Here is a 23,190-nt window from a genome sequence, read left to right on the forward strand (position 1 = left end):
CTGCTTACATCTACTGACTTTATGCTTGAAGTACGTACCAAAGTCATACAAAATTCCAGCGCACTTTGCAAGCTGATTTGGAAGCATTCCAAGTACAACAAAATACTCAACATTTGAGCATAGAAAGTCTGTAAAGTGATCAAATGTTCTTTCTTAAATAGCTTAACCAACATGTCCAAATATATATATATTTATCAAGATGAAAAAGAAGACACTCCTAATTTACACCAGTTAGATGAATTAGAGATCTAGAAATAAATCCATTAACAATGAACCTACAAAAACAGTTACAGAGCTGCTTAACTGCTTTAGTAAAACTGTAAAATAGAAAAGCTGAATCTGTCAAATTCCTTTCCCCATCTAGTGAAATAATAGTCATTGCATCATCAGAGCTTTCAGCATTAGGACAGAAGACTGCATTTTCAAGAATGATGACCTTTCATAAAACCCTTCCTGCTCTGCTGAGATAACCAAAGACAAGATACTTGTCTGCCTTGCTTTCTAGGATGCTCACTAAGATCCTAAGGTCCTGGCTGTTTAAAGCTATAAGACTATAGCTAACCATGTAAATAACAGATTTCAGATACTTTAAGATAAGCAAGCCATGCTTCAAAGAATGAAGGATACATTAAAGAAGGCAGTTAATCAGTCCAAAAATTGGTCTTCACGAACCTAGTTAAAATCATGCCATGTGCTAAATTATACCTTATGATTTCCCATTTGGGTAAACATTCAATGGTCTGAGCTACTGTTTCCTTAAAAATGGGCCTGAGAAAGTCCATCTGGCAAATGCAATGTCCTGTGCTGGATCCTGGAGTGGATCTTCTCAGACCTCCTGACAGAAGCCCAAAAAGGATTATGCCATATCCTTGTGTCCAGTTATAACCACATTTAATACATTGATTTAAACTTTCATTTTCTCAAGTCTTGTGAGCACTTTCACCAGTTTTCCCGGCTCATCAGTCTTCAGAAAAGAGCAGGCCTTGGTGACTTAGATATGAAACTCCAACTTCTCTAACTGAATCTCACAGAGATGTTCTCTAAACTCTCACTAATCTCTTCCCCATCCGCAATTTCCTCTGCCTCATCCTTCTCATCCTGTAATTACAAAATGTCTACTACCAAAATTTAAAACAGTGCATTATTTCTCTACTCCCAGATGGGGTTATCATGCTGTACACTTTTCATACTTCTGACAACTCCCCTAAAAGATTCTAAATTTTCAGCTCTCCAAACCACCTTTTTATATGACTCTTCCCAGGCAAGCAAGCCTCTGATTTCCTTATAGTGCTAAAGGAAAGGTAGTTTTTTGCACTTCACTCCTGAGGCTTAGTGGACAGGCCTGGGAAAATCCAAGAAAAAAAGCCCCCAAAAAACTGCTTTGTAAACTGACATCCCCTCTATTTCACGAGATAAGAAATAATCAATTTCAGACTCCGACTACTACACTGGGGAGAACAAGGCTTTCCTGCCCCTGAGTTTAAGCACTACCCTGACCTGCAAATGTATAAATGTGAAAGGATGATTACCCAGATAATTAATAAAGAAATTCAGATCATTGATTAAATGTGCACTTTACTCTTACCATAACAGTATCCACATGTATAGAAAGTGAATTATGTTCCTACCTCGAAATTGTTTAGGTTTTTCTCAAAAGCAATGTGCATATTATCACAAGTGCAGCATTTATGCAAAACATGGTAAACCTGCCTTCCAGGTGAGATACACATCCAATATTCCTGATTACAGGGTACACACAATTCAAAGTTAAGCCTTTTGACTGCAGCATGGGGAGGTCTATATTATACACATTTTAATAAAGAGTGAAAAGTGCTGGCAAAGGGTTGTAAAATCAAAGATTAAAACATTTACTTAAATTTCTTCAGTGTAGAAAAAGAATCTGAGACTGCATTTTTTTTACTCTTGTTTAAGAAGTTACACATGAAAATAAAATTGATTTTTTTAATGTGGAAGGAAAGCTCTTGCAATTACATAATTTAATTGAAACTTACTTGGTTTTCTGCACTTAAATTAACAGAAAGACATGTTTTTCTAGACCATTTTCTTACCGGTTTCTGTAGAATAAACTCGAAAACTCTTGTCCCAGAAACCACAAATTAATATGTAGCGATTGTCTGCAGTTACAACAAAACAGTGCGCATTGATCTGGATGCTTTGGTCTACAAGGTCCGTGATCTGTCTTTTGTTCACGCCTGAGTTATTGGCTACAGGGAAAAGCAGAAATTTAAGAAGCGTTAAAAATAACACTTAAGTATTATCATCCAGAATAATCACGAAAATACCGATAATATGAATATCCCATCAATACAGTACATCTGGCCTGTCTTTTGATGTCTCTAATTCATATACCACCAGTTATGCTCAGATTTATTCAAATGTCTTTAGCGCTGCACTTTTCAGGGAAGTTAATTTGAAAAAAATATGCCTGAAACTCTGTAGCCAAACAAAAAGGAAAAAGAAACACTGAGCAACCAATATCAGAACCAACAAAAATTAACAAAAACTAATCCATTTTCAACAGTACATTTTCTCTAAATATACAACAAGGAGGAGGACATACATCTTAGCCAACCAAACACAGAAAATATGGTTGTTTTATGTAAACAATCATTACAGATACTCGTGAATGCTACCCTCTTTGGTTTATGCAACTGTAAGATGACATGCTTAATTCTAGCTGTAACTATTAATTATAAGGTCAGAGTAGCACTCTCACTAATGGTATGATGTTTATCTCGCAGAACTAAATGTAATGCTACCAACGACAATATCTTAAGTCCTGATCTTTAAGAAGCAGCAATGATGTTAGCCACAGTTAATTGGCTTACTGTTGAGCGCACACAACTGGTGTAAGAGATTAAGTCACTGAAAAAGAGAAAACAGTATGTCTAATAAATACCAAACAAAGCAACAGTTCAGATACATAAACTTGGCAATAATTAAAAGCAAATTCAACTAAAATTAAGTCAAAATACAGACAGGGTGAAAACAAAGCATTAATTCGTCAATAATTTGCTTAACCAAACTGAGACAGACAGGGGCGCTGAAGCTTATCTCAGCATGCAATGGGCACAAGACAGGAAGACTAACTCTCCATGGAACACCAACCTGCCACAGGACACATACAGCCACGGTATGGACCCCTTCAAGCAATTTAGTGGATCAACAGTTCACCTTCAAATGCTTTGGAATGTGGGCTGAAACACCCACATAGAAAAAGGCAAAACATGCAGACTCCGCAAAGAAAATACCCCAACTGAGAACCGAACCCAAGAATCAAGTGCTGTGAGTCAGCATTGTAAATCACAGTAGCACCGTGCTACCCAAACAAAAATGAAACAGATAAAGAAAAACAACAAAAACAGAGAAAGAGTGACATAACTCCAATTAAACAACCCAACCCTCAGTAATAGAGATTACAGATAAAATATAATGCAGAGATGGACATTAAGACGAAGCATTTTTCCATCAGTTCTCCACCCCCACACATACCCTCATTCCCTACTATTGCTCCTTACTTGCACTGCTGTGACCCATTATTTGAAGAATTTCCCAATACAAATGGTTATTCACTATGCACCTCCACTGAGCAGTGGTACAGGTGGAAGACTGAGCTCATGGGGATCACTCTCCATTTAGGGAGGCAGTCAATATCTCTCTCCTGCTGTATACCAAGCAACAATTAAGGCAGGCCTGCTGTGTGGCCCGGCATGGCTACCTGTGCTACTCTGTTATGGTTGCATCCTCTTAATTTATTGGAAATGCACATATCTCATGAGTTATCCATCAACTAGTCACATAAAGAAGAGCTGGCCATCGTCCAGTTTAATATTTTCACTTCAGCAGACCTTTCTGCAGCCACAGCTCCTCATTAGCACAAGAAAATGGCAAAGCAGACATACACAGTTGCTGTTACACCTGCAGACTATCTCTGTTTGCATCCAATTTTCCAAATTTCAAATGATACCAAAATACAACAAATAAGCAATATTGTAAGAGATATTTAAATACAGTCATTAATTTACTAAAAAAAGCTACATTAACAAAGAGAGGGTTCTAAAGACTGGCTACAACAATACAAGCTTACTATGAAGTATTAATTAGTATCAAAACTTAGACATGCATAAATATCAAGCCAATGAAATGAGGTTCATTATCTTGACAATAAACTCCTTGCACAACTAGCTCAACTTTAGCTGCCCTGGTTTGCTCTTTGCCATTCACCTGTCAACATTTCTAACCATTTCCCCTAAGTATATATGACTTTATCCATGATAGAAGGGACTTTCAGTTGACCATCACACTATCAACAAAAATCTTCAATGTCACACACATTAAATTAATCCCTACAGGCCTGGCAAGTCAATATCATGCCCCCCCCCACCATAATATTTAGTTCACAATTTGTGCTCTGTGGATCCAAATCACAGCTAATTCTTTCATCTTTTTGAGGGTACAACCACATAAGCCTATTAGTATAAACTCACAGTCCACATCGTTTAGTCCACAGATCACTTAGGCTACCTTTTCTGAACCCCAAGAAGCCTACGGTTATCCTTATTACACTACAATCTCCCCAGCTACACTCCTTACTAGGTCTTATACACTGGATCAGTCACCTTCAACTTCCTGTTACTAGCACATTGTGCCATACATTTCACCACTCTTCATTTTCTTGTATAACTAACTACATTTTTTTCAGAATTTCAAAATTAAACTTTGCTGTTCATAGCTCCATTGCCAAGCTACACTTTCCTATAATAGCTTTCCTGGAGGCAGAGCTATTTCAGTCATTTTAGGTATAAACACTGCAATTCCTGGAAACCTCTGTAACACCTGATTATCTTCTGGCCTTGACATTTGCAGTATTGCTCATTCCTTTTCTGGATCAGGTTTCAGACTGTCTGGCACCATAATATCCATTCTGTTTTCATTCTCTTCTTGTGTCTTACAACACATGAACAAATCACCAATTATTTTTACAACACCTTACAAGCCTTCAGTTACTTAAGCAACAACTGTTTCGTGCATGCTGCTGCTAATGAAATAGCAAGTAGAAACTGAAATAATTTGCACCTTCCTAACTGTTTATTAAATGCTTTTCTAATAGTGTATTAAATGCACACCATTTGTCCACTTAGCCTTATATGCCAGAAACACTGGTTTGCATCTAGTACAGAGAAAACCTTTGCATATGGTATTCTTGAAACCACCACCAGTAGAGTAGGTGGTGCACAATATTGAAAAATCTTGCAGATTAATATAAATGTCAATTTTACCTTTCTTTACAACAACAAACATACTGCTCTCTCATTCTGCTAATTCAACTTTTTTTAATGACATGAAAGGTTTTCATTCTCTCTCCAGTTCCCATTCTACTTTATGTCTAAAGGCTGATGGTGCTTTTCTAGGAACATGCATCTCTAACATTACAGCAGATTTTAATGATACACAATATTCTACTGTCATGCTTCAAAAGCCTGGGAATGCATCAACAAATAAATGCATGCATCAGTGCTATGGTTTAGCAGAGAATCTAAACTGTCTCTGTGACTGTTTGACTGATTCTGTACATATGCTGTCTTTGTTATATACTGTGAATTCATTTCAGGATTCCCAACAAATCAAAAGCCTTACAACCCAAAACACTAGGCTAGACACTAGACTTTGTTTCTTTAACTGCAACAATTTGAAAAAGATTTTGTACTAAAATTTCAGAGGTTTCTGACCTAATGGTGCCACCCCGGCAGCCATAATATGTTAACAGTTAACACAAAGCTCCATCTTCAGGGACATCTAAGTTCCAGCTACTTAAATGCATTTTTTGATAAGTACATTCTGTACCTGTGTCTATTTTAACATCTACAATATGCACATTAAATTTCTTTTTATTTACCTTCAAGTCCTGTATAAATGTCTCAGATGTATCAGAAATATTTTCAGATTAGATTTCACTGGATACATTAATTTCACTTTCACAGAATCCACAAACTGTTTGTTTTCATATTTCCATCAACATACAAATTCCTTTGAACAGTCTTGTTTTGAATTTACATATTTTAGGGAAGTATCTTTTTCAACCACAGGTTCTGTAGGCTTCATTAACTGCAGGAAAACTATTCATGCCATTCCTATAGCCACATCTATTACACAATTGAATTAAAGGCATGTGCTCACTCTGGGTTCTATTTTGGATTCACATTTTCATGTAGCTCTCTCTTTTATATCCATTATTTTACAAGACAATTTAAATATACTTCCCATTTTGCCTTATTACTTGACTCATTTTATCCTACTTCTTTTTTTAAGTTGACGCTTTTAAACATTAGTAATTCTGCTTGTTCAGCATATATCCACAATATTTAAGGTCAGGTCTGTTTCTCTTAAAAGTGTATACCCTTATTTCACAGATTTTATACCACAAATTGTTTCATTTCATGTTGCAGAATCACGTCAGTAAATTTAGTGTCTTTGGCTGTAGTTTTTCTCTCAGTAATATAAGCACGCATAATCCTCTGTATGACCTTGTGCTCTAGTAACAAATAAATATTTAACAAACAGCAAGTCCTTTCAGGGTTAACAATAACTACTGTATTTCTCTAAGTGCTGCTGTTTTGTGTTTCTCCAATTCCAGAAAAGTAAAAAGTAAATACCATTAATGTATTCCTTCCCAGCAAAATGCAGGAATGGAGTGCTCTGAATTTTTCAAGTTTCTCAGCTAACCACCTTGAAGAATACACTGGTTAAAAAGCTTCCAGTTTTTGTGCAAAATTCCCTGCTAGTGAAAGAATCCCACAAACATTTAGCTGAGCCACAATTCCACTAATAATACTTACACAGCTGTAAACTCAAACTCTTTAAAGCAAGTATGTTTCATCACTTATGGCAGAAATTTCACCACTTGTGACACACATCTCAAGCTTAATAACCAGCACACACAGCCATAACGTGATCTAATTCCATGAGGTATGCACTCCTATTAATTTTTCTAGAAGTTCTACATACTAAGACATGCACATCACTGTAGCTAACTGATCAGATTTAAAACTATATATACATTTATAACACCTACTACAGCTCCTAACAAAAGCTTGAACAACCTGTAAGAAAAGGTCCTTGAGTAGCTCCTGCTTAAGATACACGGTGATGCTCACAGATATGAGAGCAAAATGGCTATAACCTTGCTTAAATAATATTAATGCAAATGACCAATACATGCTAAAACGAGAACACAGGAGAAAAAGAACTAAAGTTTCAAGAGTTTTATATATCTAATATGTAATGACAATTTCAATCATGAATAAACACCATGTCTGTACTACATGCTAAAACACTTTCTTTTATTTTAAGTGATGGAAGACGAAGTTCTCCTTCCAATCGAAAACCTAGTACCAGTGCTGATGGCAAAGAGGGCAGAAGTCCAGAAGTCCTGACTATGGCCTAGGAGAACTTAGACTGATTAGTGCCCTTGGATGTTTTCCTACACTGACAGGAAGTATGGATCTGCCCATTTCTGCAGGAGAACAAAGTAGAATAGGACATGTACAACTGCACTCCCTTACAGAAAGGATAGTCCTTATTGCTCAACAAGGTACCTCATGGAAGCAGTCCTCATTAGCAAGTCTATGGCAGTGTGCACTCACAGGGGGGGGGGCACTGAGTCCTCATGGCAAACTGAGTAAACAAAGGGGTGGATTTACGGACTTGCATAAAAATGCTTTCACTCCTGTGATGCAGGCAACAGAACAAAAGACCTAGTTCCTGCCTTAATGACACTCTCTCCAGATGGCTCTCACCCTACCAGATCTGGGGACTCAACCAAGGGTGAACAAATGGGCTTGAGTCCAGTAGGAGGAGGCTTAACATTCAGTAGGCAAAAGGGGGAAAAAACACCTGGGGACCCACTGGAACACCTACAACAAGAAACATCAAAGTCAACAAACAAAAGACTAGGATTTGCAGTAAACATCTTATTTGGAACTAAGGCTTTTCTGTGTCTGAATAGCCAGCTGATACTGTTAACATAGTAGCGTTTAAGCAGCTCAAGATTTTAGCAGATGCTACCATCTCCTGTTACACAGCATTCAGGATGTATTGAAGAAGTCTGTACTGAAATGCTATACATAAGCACAGAGGATCTTTCTGCTACTCCACAGCAATTCAAGTGTTTTTCATTTTTATTCTTAGTTTTGTATACTCAGTCACAGTTGTTTGTAGTTTACTACCTACTATTAAGATGGAATTTGCAGGTGAACTATGATGTAGGACAAAGTGCATTATAAGACTGTAAAACAGCAATCAGGTAATGCCTGAAGAACTGCAAAAGGTGAAAAAAATGTGGGTAAGTGTATAACTAGGTGTAATTGACTTTGTGCATACCAGGAGTATGCTGACTTTGTGGCTTTACTGGGTTAACATTGCAGAGTGAAGTTAAGGAGATGAACGTATGGCAATTAGTGCAGAAGTTTAAGGGTCTGCGTTGCTAAAGAGCTGCTTCCTGTAGACAAGGTAAAGCGTATGGTTGTCTTCCCCATCACTTGCCTACTGTGCATCTGAACATTTCCCTTGAACAGACAGTGCTCCTGGGTCCCCCACATGTCTATTGGGCTTTCTGGGTTGACAAATTAATACATTAAAAAACATACATGCCAGCAGTGTTTAATGAAACAGATAGCAATCTGTCAAACAAGAACTTTGTAACTGTTTCTTTCTGGCCTCCTATACCATCTTTTGTGAAATGGCCACAACAGAAAGCTGTAAAACAGGGGTTTGCCTATGTTTACTGTTCACTGGTGCAGCAGGGCACATAGACTGCTTCAAAGTTAAAAGTGATATGTTAGAGTTAAATGTTAGTGTATGAATTTGTTGGGTGCTGTTGGTCAAGGGATATGATGCTGTAAACAGAGGCATTCTTGTTTTACACCAGGCTCACTCCTTTCTAACTGTAAGTGACCAACAGAGATTATCTTATAAGGCCATTTTGTAAAGCAGATTAAACCAAGCTATACTGATATGTGGATAAGTATGCAGTCAAATAGGCTATGCACAACAAAGAATGCTCAGAAGTTAAAAATAAAAAGTTTAACCCTAATAATAAAGTATGCTGCTGTGAATAAATCACAGGCAGAGAGCTGTTTTAAACGCTGAGATACAAGATAGATACAGCTTAATACCCAGAGTGCTAAAGCTAAACAGTACCATAATAAATGCCAAAATGTTCAGCATGAGGTCAGACTATGTCAATGAAAGGTCTCTACCTCTTGAAGAGCTAAACGCAGTCTTGACCTCCTTTTCCTAATCTTCTCGCCTCACTTTTACTACCTTACTCTTTAACATCACTCTTACGCTGAATAAGACTATCATTCAAATGGGTAACTCACAACAGTGTAATCAACCTTTCAATGTGCACTTTACCAAATGAGGAGGGAATGCTTTCTGAAACAAGGAGCGCAAAACAAAAATTAATGCTCCCTGTTAATGAAATTCGGATTTCTAAATTATACTTTACAGGTGTGAGTAATACATTTATTTGTGTTTTCAGTATCTGCTGAGACTGGTTATTTTCTATCACTGTACTACATTTAGAAGTAATGTTATCGCCTAAATGCAAACTTGACTACGTCTGCCTGCATCATGTTAACTATTTAATATTACACTATACAAACCACCGTACATACATAAAGCAGCAGCAGCGCTTACAAACTGCTCCTAGAAAGATATAATTTCAGTACATGACCAAGAGCATAACATGCCCAAGGCTGAATTAATAAAATATAAGGGAAAGGGCAGTGTAAGAGGGGAAGCAACAGTTACACTTCTTACCACTTATGGGGCCAACACTTTCTATACCAAAGGGATTATTAATAAGCATTGGTCTATTTTGCTCAGAGATCCTATACTGATCAGCAATTTATCACAGGAATGCAGGCTTTCAAACAGACAAAAAAGGAAATTAGATGATGTATTAGGTGGAGGTACAATCAGATCTTTTTGATCCTCCATAACCTAAACATTTTAGGGGCTGCTATCAATGTGGTCATTGTTTCCATTCTGATAAAGTGTTAGTTGGAAATTATTTCACAACATCAAACACCCCATTGCAGGTTTGAGATCAGGCATATTTGTTGCAGCACACAATGAATGGTTTATTTAGCACCTTCTGTATAGGTTCATAGGTTGGTACTAGGCTATCAGCCCTAGGGCCTATACAAGCCTAGCCATAACAATTCCCTGGCTATTTCTTCCCACACTATTTACTTCCCTTGACCCCTGTCTAGCAGGGCAACTGACATGATCCCCGGGGTGAATTTCCTTTCTTCCATCCAATCATCAAGGTTCCTTTTGAAGAGGGCCAGAGAGGCACTCTGCTTGACATGTATGGGCAATCTATTCCAGAGTCTGGGGAGTCTCTGGGTCAGGAACCTATCCCTCCAGCATGTTTTGTTTATTGTCATGACAAGGTTTAGATCCCTGGAGCGTGTGGCTCTGAGTGATTGGGATTTCTTTAAGTGTAGCATGTCCAACAGCTCTGGGTTTGACATGGCCTTGTATGTTAAGCAGAGATCGCCTCTGAGTAGACGATATGCGACAGAGTATAGCTGGAGTTTTTTAAGGCGGTCAGCATAGGGCATCTGCTTTAGGCCTGTGATTCTTTTAATGAGGTATTTCTGCGGCCTTTCCAGTTGTTGCAGATGTCTTGAGAGGTACATACCAAACACGGCGTCGTATTCTATAATGGGTCTAATGAGGGATGAGTACAGTGGGACAATGACCTCCTTTTTTCTGGATGAAAAGCCCTTAGTGATGAGGTGTGCCACATAGAAGGATTTCCTGACTGTAGTGGCGATGTGGTTATCGAAGGTGAGACCACTGTCCACCTGTGTCCCTAAGTCTCTTATCACACTTTCGGTGTTTAGTGTACTGCCACCTATATGGTAATTCATGGATACATGTTTTTTCCCAAAGGGGATAACTATACATTTCTTGGCATTGAGCTTGAGCTCATGGCTCTGGCACCAAGCATCTGTTTCTGTAAGGCCCTTTTGTAGAGTATCCACATCATTTGGGGATTCAGTGATGGCTCCCAGTTTCAAGTCATCTGCGAACTTTGTTAGCCAGAGTCCCTTAGTGTTGGCCTGTACTTCAGAGAAGTAGATGCCAAACAAGAGCGGTCCCAGGACTGAACCCTGAGGTACTCCACTTGTCACTTGTCTGGAGCTGGATTTGGAGTCGGCTACTTTTACAGTGTGGGTTCTTTCAGTAAGCCAGTTAGCAACCCATTGGGTGATGTAGGGATTAATGCCCAGTTTAGTAAGTTTATCTATGATTCCAGAGTGGGGGATGGTGTTAAAGGCCTTGGCAAGGTCTAGATAGGCTGTGTGGACCACCTTACCCTTGTCCATGGCTCTGGAGACTGATTCAAAGAAGTCAATCAGGTTCAGGAGACAAGATCGGCCCTTCACGAACCCAAACTGGGTGGGGTCCAGTGTTTGAAGGTTGCCAATGTCTTTGTTTATAAGTTCCATGATACTACGCTCCATGGCCTTGCAGATAAGGCTTGTCAGACTGATGGGATGGTAGTTTCTGGGATCCAAGGTGGATCCCCCCTTGTGGAGTGGGATAACTGTAGCTGTGCACCACTCAGTGGGCACGAATCCTGAGGTGAGGCTATGATTAAACATGACACTTAGGTGAGGTGCCAGTTCATTTTGTAGTTCATGTAGTGCACAGCCCGGGATGTCATCTGGTCCAATGGATGCTGTATTCTTAGCTTTGGAGAGTGCGTTTTTTACCTGTGTGGCCATTATTACCGGAATTTGTCAATCTTCCGGTATTGAGATAGGCCACTTAGGGGGTGAGAGGGTGGTGAAGTTGGCACTGAATCGATCTGCCAGGATATTGGCAATATCCTTGGGATCAGTATATTTAATGCCATTCTGTTTTAGCTCAGAGCAGATCTGAGCATTGCCATTTAGATTCTTGACATAGTTATAGAATGCCTTGTGGTTGTCTTTGGAATCTTTGGCAATTTTATTTTCGTAACTAGCTTTGGAGGATTTTATGAGGGATCTCAGTTTCTTACTGAGGTCATAGGTCAAACATCTAGAATGTTAAAGCAAAAGATTAGTGCACTTATGATTAGTAAGCTCCTAGTGTATGGAAATAAGCAATTTATATACATAAATGTAAATCTATATAGTCTACACTGATGCATTTAAAAACTCATTTAGTCTAAGCTCAATACATCTAAAAAATGAATCAAAACAAAACAAACAAAAATAATATTTTTTTTTGCATGGGGACAGGCCCCCCTGCACCCCATATCCCCTACTAATTATATATTCCAACTCCAAGACTGCGCTACACTGGTGAAAACAGCTAATTCCAATAACCCACCATGCAAGATATTGCAAAGAACCTTCACATGTCAGTATACTATAGCTGTGTGACTCTAACCAGGCACTCACTTGTACCAATTTTGGAAAACTAAATGGACATGGACAAAAATACATTGCACTATGACCTAAGCATGGAAGTAATACTTTTGACCTGACCCAGTTTGGCTTAAAATCCAAAACTGCACCAAATACATTTAGACCAAATGTAATTTTATTTATTTTTTATTTATTTAACATTTTGTTGACCGGGAAAGTCCGACTAGGTTCCACAGATCCCGTTTTCAGCGGAGGCCCGGGGAGAAATGCTCTAGAAGCATGTCTTTAGAATGTGGGAGGAAACTGGAGTACCCGGAGGAAACCCACGCGAACACAGGGAAAACATGCAAACTCCACACAGAAGGCACCCCAGCTGAGAATCGAACCAGAGAACCTCTTGCTGTGAGGCGACAGCATTAACCACTGCACCACTGCAAACCACCACAATGAATAAACTCTAAAACTGGACCAAGTGAATTTAGACCAATCCTGTTCATATGCGGTTGCCTTTTCCAACAGCCAATGCTCATAAGTGAATGCTTTTTGAGCTGGTAAATAAGAGTGAATGCTCAGAAAATCAAATGTTCTGTTTCTGTGTGTTTCAGCCTGCTGGCTGATTTCTATGTAAGATCACAATACAGCAGGGTAGGAATTTGTTCTTAACCCACTGTTGTGTGATCTTGAATTCTGTATATATAATTAACAGGGGGGAATAATAAGTATTTTGTGTACTTTGATTTTCATGTTTGATAACTGATGATATATTCATATCTACATTTATATTTTTTGTCTATAAGAAAAAAAAAAAAATATATATATATATATATATATATATATATATACACACACACACACACACACACTTTTTAGATATAATTTTTGACTGAACAAAAATGATAAATATACTATCCAGTAACACATTTATTATTGAATGTTTGGGTGAAATATAATTATGCACTGTAAATTTAGATGTTGCAATATTCTGGAGATTTATTTTCCATTTGTTTAATGGGAGTGTCTGACTGGGCCTAGTCTGCCCCATTTTCAGTGAAGACCCGAGGACAAAAGATCCACAGTTACAATGATCCACAAAAGTAGAACTATGTAGCACAATTGTACAAAGACAATTTGAGGAAATGCATATGGTATACATAATGTAGCATTAACATACATAGAGTTAAAAGTACATTAACATACATAGAGTCAACAGTACTTTTAGATCAACAGCATAGAGTTTATTTTTAATTAATATTAATAATTAATATGTGTTGTTTAAGCTATGATCACAAGATTATTTGATGATATATAAGAATGTAGGGAGGTGCTAACCATTGAGACACTGAGGAAGTCCGATGTCAAAATGGTTTTATCTGGATATGAACTGCAATTTTTTTCATCTAGCCTGAGTGCTGGAATATGTATTCTTTGTTTAATACATGCTTATATTTACATCTATATTTACATATATATATATATATATATATATATATATATATATATATATATATATATGTTGTGTGTGAGAGAGACAAATATAAGTGAAAAATTAATACTGTCAAAAATACTCAAAACCAAAGCATGTAGAAAAAATGAAATGAATAAATAAAAACACACAATATTCAGATTTTGGAAGTACCACCAACATAATTTAATGATAAAGCCAGAAACCAAACATCTAGTAAAAAATTACAGTTTTCATCTGTTAACTTGACTACTTGTATGTTTTGGGCTTCTGGCTCTGTATTCTGTGTGTTTTACACGAATGCATATCACACACACATGCACAGAAATGTTGACATTTTCAAGCCCTTTATCTGTCGGTGATCACACCTGAACATGGGAATACATTACATGATGAGTGCTTGATAAAGTGAAAGTACTGTACATGCTGTAATCAAGTTTGACTTGAATTCTTATCAGGTACTATAAAAAGGTACTGTAAAAGGGATACATTTAAAACCACCATCTGCATAGTAATGAAATTATGAGGACAATACCAGTCCTGAATTAATCTAAATTCATACAAAAGAATTAGCTATACGGAATTCAGCTCACTTGTTGGGATGTGCCCCAGATTATCCTGATGGTGAGCGAGTTCTGAACACAGTATATACAACAGAATCAACAAGTTCACACAATGGGGGAGTGTGTGGGTTACAATCAGGTAAACGGATAGTGAGTGTACTGGAGTGTTTGCGTGTGGGGATAGGAGTGTTAGAATAAGGGTTAAGTTATGTGACCGATGTGTTACATGTGCGTGCGTGTGCACATGTGTTCTGTATCCCAGATGTGGCATGCAGTGTTATGCGAAGGGATTTTCTAAGGTCAGGTGCAGGATTGGGAGCAGGGGACAAGCCTTACATCTAACTTTAGAAAAACCCTTCCCAAAGCACTACTGCTATTCAGATGAAGTATGGCCAGCATTAGAGGTAGGGTTGCAGAATCAAGAAAGGACAGTGTGTGCTTCTTTTGCTGTTAAGTTTTGGTGTTTTAAATGCTCGATACTTCATGGTTTCAGTAGTTCATTCACTTAAATGTGTTCTTACACAGCACACTGCTACACTCTCAAAGTCTTGACATTAGGAAGAAGAGATGCAGTCTTACAAAGGCATGAACGTTACTACATCAGGCTCTGAAAAACAATACACAGAATTATCAAGCCTCAGAAGACTGATGCAAATATGGAAATTTCTGAAAAAAAAGTATGCTACACTGTTTATGAAGATAAAAATAATCCCGCTAATGCAATAGCTTTGCACAACTGAAAGCCTGCACTTTAGTTTCCCAAGGGGATGGCTGAGTAGCACAGTTACGGGTACTGCTGTCGCACACAGCTTGGTACTCCATTCTGTTCGCAGTCAGGGTGCCTTCACTGTGTGGTCCACATGTAAAACACAAAATATTGAACTAAAGAAAACAAACAAACAAATAATTACATAACACCCTACTGGTCTCCACATAGGTTTTCATTGTGTGTTTGTTTCCTCCAACATCCCAAAGGAAAACAAGCAATCCTTCAAATTGCCTGCAGGTGTGCATTCCTTGTATGCATGCATGAATCCCATGACAGACTAACATCTTATCTGGGATTAGATTCATGTCTTGAGCCCACTGAAAGCTGGAACAGGCTTTAGCTCTTCCATGACCCGGAAATGGATAAATCGAGTAATCGGAAAATGAAAGAATGATTCCACTGAATTTCAGTGATGGACTGCTTTGGCCTTATGGAAGCATTACTGTATCCTCAGATATTATTTTGTGCAATATCATTAGTCTCCCTTTTTGTTCTGCTGTCAGGTGACCTGCTGAAAAACTGGAAATCTTACAAAATTTAGAAAAATACAGCAGCGTAATTTTTGTTTATTTTTTCCAAGCAACTATCAATAAATACATTACCCTTCTTTAATCATTAATACTCTATGAATGCACATTTATTTGATTTCTTCCCTTCGCAAAGTAATTAAGTCTTTCACAGTAATACATATAGGTGGAAGGAAGGTGGTTTAAATAATAATTCAACTGAATTACTGACTGCAAAAAAGAATGAAAAAAATACATACATTTATTACAGAAACCAAGACAGTGAAAGGATTAACCGCCACTAGGCTATGGCTTTAGTTTGTTAGTTAACCCTTTTAAGGGCAAATTTACTTGCATGCTGATGATGTCATCTCAAGTCTTCAGAGGAACATATTTCATCAAAAACATGATTAAGAGCATGCAGATTAGTGTATGCACCTTGGAAATGCACAACTAGTTTACGATTCATGTTATGTTACAGTGTTTACAGAGTGGCATTTAACTTAACTGCCACAGATGCTTAACTCGCTGAACTCCAAAAGCCTTATTATCTAATGAAAGAAAAAATCAGTTATTTCTTACTTTTGTTTGTATACCACTAAAGTGGTAGAAGAGGGGTTCAAACCTGAATACAATGGCTAGGAAAACAGCAGACAGTCAAAACAATGAGTAACAATCTACACACTGCTCCAGACCACAATTTTATTCCTACGCTCTTTACTGGCACACTGTGCAATTCTTAAAGTCACGCAACCATTCCAGTATTCTTAAATCTCATTTGCCATGGCACTTGTGTCTACTAGATTTTATTCATTTAACAATGGCATATGAATGTTGAATCATTAACCGCTGTAGTCTTGTATGTGGCGTTCTGAATACCTCTGAGAACCTTTTAGCTTGATTATTTCTTTGCAGGTTTAGAATATATATATATCTATATTTTTAATATTATACACGTCTTATACATTAAGTATTAGGCTAGCTGCTCTTGTGGGCTATTTTAAGCCTAGCCAATTTTCCCTTTTTTTCCTCAAAATAACCCGTTCCATTTGGTTTTAGATTGGCCTTATCTATCACATGGTCGATAATTATAAGTTATCCCTAATGAAAATAACTAGGAACATACCATAGATAATTTAAGGGGACCCATGCATGGGATCCTAAGCCCACAAAACTTGCAGCAGACAACCTTCTCTCACAATACTTAAAAATAGCAGCTGACACCCTAGCCTATCCAATTTTCCATATTAATTAACCACTCCATATTGGAAAGCTATGTACCCTCTCTGTGGAAAATATCACACATCATTCCCCTCCACAAAGGAGGCTCCTCCACTGACCTTTCCAGTTACTGCCCCACTGCCATTCTTTTCCAGCTCTACAAGATTCTTGAGGAATACATTAACTCTCAGGTCTTAAAACTACCTCCTAGCTAACAATCTCATCTCCAAAACCCAACATGGCTTCAGGCTATATCACAGCACTACTACAGTCTTGCTCTCTTTCACCAACACTATCCTTCATCATGAAAACAATGGCTTGTTCACAACTGCTATATTTCTGGATCTATCAAAAGCTTTTGACATGGTATCACACAAAATACTACACTCTGTTCTCACTAATCTTTCCTTTTCCCACTCGGCCACCAACTGGTTCCACAGCTATCTGACTGGCCACCAACAATCAGTTGTTTGGAAGGATAACCTATCTCCTCATTTTCCCATTACTCTTGGTGTACCACAAGGCTCTATCCTTGGCCCCCTACTATTTTCCCTACTCACCAACAACCTACATATCTCCACCAAGCATGCTTCTCTCATACAGTATGCAGATGACTCCACACTCATCTGCTCTTCCCCCACTTTACAAGAATTCCAAAAGAGCACACAAGAGTCATTCTCATCAGTAGAAGGCTGGCTATCCAATGCCCAGCTTCTACTAAATCCTAGCAAGACCAAACTCCTTATCTTCCAACCCTCCAAATCTATCCAAATTTCCCCCCACTTCAATATTCTTGCCAAAGACAATACCGTCATCTCCCCATCAGATCACAACAAGCTTCTTGGTGTGGAGATGGACAACAATCTCAAATTTGACATCCACGTATCTCTTACCATAAAAAAGTACATAAAAACTTGGTGCATTGTATAAAAACAAACAATACCTAACCAAGACAGCTAGAACTTCTATTGCCAATTCCCAACTGATCTCCACCTTACTCTATGCGTCTCCTATACCTACCATCCTTAGACAGTCTGACCTAAACAGACTCGAGGCCTGCTACAATAAAATTGCAAAATTTATTACTGGCAGATCCTACTGCAGACACCACTGTATCACACTTAGGGGACTAGACTGGTTTGAACTCCCACAACTTCTTCACCTGAATCAACTCTCATTTGCCCACAAACTAGTAAACCATTCTCATAAAATCCCATCACTTCAAAACCTTCTCCAACCATACTGTTCCTCTAGGCCCTTATGCTCCAACAGCAAAAATCTACTTCTTATCACCAAAGCCAAAAACTCAGCAGGAGAAGCTCTATTCTCCTGTGCCATATCCAAACTATGGAACAACCTCCCCCCTCTATAGCCACGCTACCATCCAGCAGTCACTTCAAGGCTGCACTCTAGTCTCACCTAAAAATGCACTGGCTCTGTCCTTGTTCCCGTCCCGCCTAAAAACTCCTATCCAAAATAGTACAGGTGTGATGTTTAATTATCTGCATTTTTAGCCATTCTTGGTCTGTAGTCAGATATTGCTAAGTCTACATCTACTAGTTACTCATGTTTCTTTATTACTGATTCTTTATTATTGTTACACGTACCTGTTTTTATTGTGTGTCATGTTCTTTACTGTAAACTCAATTACTCATGTATGTTTTTCATTTGTATTTGCGGAGCTTTTCTCCCCGGGCCTCTGCTGAAAAAGGACCTATGTTCAATCGGAATTTCCTGGTAAATAAAATAAATAAATAAATGTACATTTAGGAGCTGCATCTGGCCATTAGTAGTAAAGGGGAAAGTCCTGGGGTAAATTTTCTGTGTTCCACCCATAGATCTAAGTTGTGCATGAAAATGGACAGGGATGAACTTTGTTTTATGTGGATGGGGAGTCTGTTCCATAGCAGTGGTATCATCTGTGAAATGTACATGTCCCGCCAAACTGTTCTGCTGACATTCCAGAAGAGGTTTAGATCACTAGACTGAGTATTTCTGATGCCAATTTTGTGTAGTAAAGCCATCAGTAATGGCTAGGAAGATGCCTTGTATGCCAGACATAGGTAACGTCTTGGCAATCTGTAGGACACAGAGTACAGTTACAGGCCTTTGAGTAGGCCTCTGTAGGACATGTTGTTTAGGCCTTGCATCCTTGTAGGCATTCTAGTTGTAAAACATGTCTGGAAAGATACATGCCAAAAGGGGCATTATATTCAATGACTAGCCTGAGGGTTGAGTAAAAGGGACAATGGCATCCCTAGATCTAGACACAATCCTTTTGTTTATAAGCTGTGCAATATAGATGGACTTTTTTTTTTTTTTTACAACAGACACATTTTGGTCAAAAGTTAGGCCACTGTCCACATATGTTCCCAAATCTTAAAAAAGTAACCCACCTCTTAGGTACACACAACTGCTTTGGACTGACTACAGTATTCCTGTGGAACTCTAGCAGTACATCTTGTCACAAACATAAACAATCTGTCCTTACAAAATGATACCATTACGAAGCACTTTTTTTTAATATACCATTCTCCTGTTGGTACGAGGTACTGAAGGGAAGAACCAATGAGTCAGCCTCAATCTGTTGCCTGCATTTTTTTTTTTTTCAAACGCCTTTATTGAATTATCACTTGTGACATAGGCAAATTTACATTCACATAAAAGTAATCAAACTATATTAACATAAACATCATACTTCATCTATATTGTTATATATCATATAACTTATGCAACAGTACATATATTATTCAGTTCCTGCCTTCTTTTCTTTTTAAACAAGAAACGTCTTTATTAAACCATCACTTACTACATAGGCAATCATACATTTATATAAATGAAAACAAACCACACCAACACACTCCTATTTGCAAGTATTTTACATCACTTATAATCTACCCTATCTTTTTCACTCAAACATTACATAGCTCATTTAAGTCCTGCCGCCTTTTAAACCTCTTTCCTCCCCTGTATGTTCTGTTCCCACAATTCCCATTTTAACACAGGAAGCAAGACCTGCAACATACCATCAAGCTGTGAGTGAAGCTGCAGCAGTCCATATCTCCCTCCATGCAATGTACCAGAGGTGAACACAATGTAAGTATGTTACCACACACGCATGCAATTTAAGCATCATGAATCTCTAAATACCAGGCTTACTGTAAGAAACAACCTTACCAGTACATTCTGCAACCTCAAGTCCAGGATGGGAGGCCTTCAGGTGCTCAGTCACATGGATGAATGCCCTGACAATGCACTAGTGGGCCTGCCTATACCACAGTGGTTTCAGTTACTTTAGAATTATCCCCCAATAGCTGTTCAGGTAAAGCATGCCATGCATAACAAGAAAATACTGAGCCCCATCTGTGATAATGCCAGTGGCGATACACTATTTCTGAAGCAAACACATTTCGAACTAAAGCTGAAAAACAAATATACCGCATCATAACCACATTACTATAAGAACATGCACATCTTGCAAATGAAACAGGAAATTTACAAAATTCTGATTTTATAACTATAACTAATCTTCAGAAGGCATAAGCTAAAGACATACAACTTACCAATTAAAGGATCCATTTCAATGGGAAGATGGTGAGCCTGATCCAATGAATATCCTGGTGCTCCCCTGAGGCCTAAAGACAGAGACAGACCATAAGAGAATGCAAAGGGACCAATTCCTTTCAGACGAAAATGTCAACACCATACATATCGGGTACTTATCACAAAAACAGTAGTTAATACCATGTGGGCAGTATACAGCTGTTAAAGACATAATTCTACTGTTTTATCTAAAATAATTTTATTAGCATTTTATTTTACAGTAAGCATTCAAATACTTTATAAAATTCAGAATCCATACACATTACAGCATTCTTCGACTTTAAACTGTTTTGAGGTTTTTTTTTTTTTTTTTTTTTTTGCACCCCCTGCATGTAACCATCTAGTCAATTACTGCAACTCTGTATATTCAATTATCTACCAGGTGTGGGATGACTGAGGTGCAACCATTATGAATTTTTCTTTTACTGTCTTAAAATTCCCCCTGCATGCCATGCAAGTGCTTGGGGGAGGAACATGCGGCCAGTGGAGCTTGGGACATTCACCTGCCTCCACAAGTGACATACCCTTCAGACAGGCCCATTGCAGGCAGATGACTCCTGCTAGGTTGCCAACTCCCATTAGCACATGCATTAAGCTCTCCAGTGGAGATGTTAGTAGGCAGCACCTCTCCATTCCTCTGTCTCCCTGCCTGGCTTCATCAACACCCGAGTTGCTTTATAGCCAGAACTCCATCACTCTAGCCTACGGAGCCATCCAAAAACAAACTAGTTTTGAAACTCAGGCACTTTTTAGTGTAGCCACATAATCTTTTGATTGAAAGGAGAAGACAAACAAAACAAGTTAAACTAAACAATAAACCATGTTGTTCAGAATCCACAGAGTCTCTCCTTTAACAAATGGTAGAGAATCTGAGTCTTAAGCTCCCTATTTACACATCCAGCCCAGGCTTCCTTCAGTAATCAAAGAAGTGGGATGATACTGGGCAGAATCAGATAATTTTGCTGGCACAGCAGTGTACAGAACAGCTGAATGGACATGTTTGGAAGACACAGTCAGCTGTTAGAAGGCAAAGCTTCTCAGTACAGGAGAGTCGCTGAATTCAGAAACTTCACCAGAGGAGAAACAGAAAATATGAAAAGTCCCAGTACAGACCATTTTTCTGCAATCTTTACTCTGGCAGGTTGGCGCAACTGATTAAAGATATGGCATGCTAATGAGCTTCATCCCGTCGTCCCGGGTTTGATGCCCTCAGTCAGCATTTATCTATTTCTGTGATTCTGAGCAAGTCAGTTAACTAGACACTGTTCCCAGAACATCCCTGAAGAGAGACAGTTGTATCTACTGATCGTTAACAAAAAAAAAAATTTTATATATGTAAATAAAAATTCACTTCAGAATCTCGAAATTTCGAAACATCGAATTTCATATGATCGAGACCATATGATCGATGTTTCAGAACAACAAAATTCCAAAACAAATCCCCCCCAAAAAAACAACAATTTATATGTGTTTGCAGAGGGGCAAGCACCCCTGCACACCCCACACCCCGGCTACTTAAATATTCCAACTCTGAGATCGCAATACAGCGAGGAAAAGGGAAATCTCCTATTCCGCGCTGTATGCAGATCTCCTTTCACAATGCTGGCATTCCAAAAGTTCGATCATATGGTCTCGGCCACGTGAAATTCAATGTTTCAGGATTTTGGCATTGTGAAGTGTTCCTATATATATATATATATATATATATATATATATATATATATATATATATATATATAAAAAATCAAATAGTTTAGGTTCTTTTACGTAGTCAGCCCAATACCCTACAAAGTAGTCATACATTAATTTACATCATCATTTATTATATTAGACCGATGAGACTGCTTTTGAAGCCTAGCACATAAGGCCCTCCATGCATAGCAGACTTCTCTTTTCAATTTTAATCAAATATTTATTCAAAATCAAGTAGAGAAAAAACATGAAATAATACTACAAATGCAAGAATCACTATCAAAAATACTCTCAGGGTACACAGAGTTATTTACAAAATCAATAAGTTCATAGATTCTTAATGTTAATATGGCCATTTGTTAACACAAAGAGAATTCAATGTTAACACAAGCAGGATTCATGCACAAACTCTCTAGCATCCACCCCAAAAGCTCCATACACTGAATAATGTAACAAATGATGGCAGCACATCATATACACTGACCACTCATCTTGAGATTATTTCATGAGTAAGGACAACCCTGTTACTCTCACAGCCCACCCTAGTAAGGGATGGAATCCTACCTCAAGAGGAATCACTAAGCACCTTTTACCCCATCCATGACACCAAATGTCTCCAAATGTAGTTCCCATCTGGACTCCCTCTCTGTAAGACTTCTGTTAAATCTCCTGTTGAGGGATGCAGTATGTAGAATACTGTTGTAAAGAGGACCGACCTTCTCACAACACAGTGATGAGCCTGGTATGCTGATGTCAATTCAGCTACTCAAAGAAACAGACTGAGACAAAGATAGATGCCAAGGGGAGCTGGGGGTTGGCATAATGGTTAACATTTTTACCTCACAGACACAAGGTAGAGGGGTTGATTCCAACCCTTGATCGTTGTCTGGTTATTGGCTAGTCATATAACATTAATGTC

At 38.2% G+C, this 23,190-nt stretch overlaps 1 protein-coding gene across 1 annotated transcript in view; it reads right to left on the reverse strand.

The window, feature by feature from the left end:
- The window catches only part of NBEA (neurobeachin), a 4,581,458-nt gene that overhangs the window by 166,559 nt on the left and 4,391,709 nt on the right, over window positions 1-23,190 (reverse strand). The window contains exons 58-59 of the mRNA XM_044072852.1: window positions 20,540-20,611; window positions 2,070-2,225 (exon numbers count right to left, since the gene is read on the reverse strand). Coding sequence (XP_043928787.1) covers window positions 2,070-2,225; window positions 20,540-20,611 — 228 coding nt within the window. The remainder of the gene's footprint in view (window positions 1-2,069; window positions 2,226-20,539; window positions 20,612-23,190) is intronic.

The sequence above is a fragment of the Protopterus annectens genome, chromosome 5.part1 (genome assembly GCF_019279795.1).
Source record: "Protopterus annectens isolate FY-2018-M chromosome 5.part1, PAN1.0, whole genome shotgun sequence".
Taxonomy (NCBI): domain Eukaryota; kingdom Metazoa; phylum Chordata; order Ceratodontiformes; family Protopteridae; genus Protopterus; species Protopterus annectens.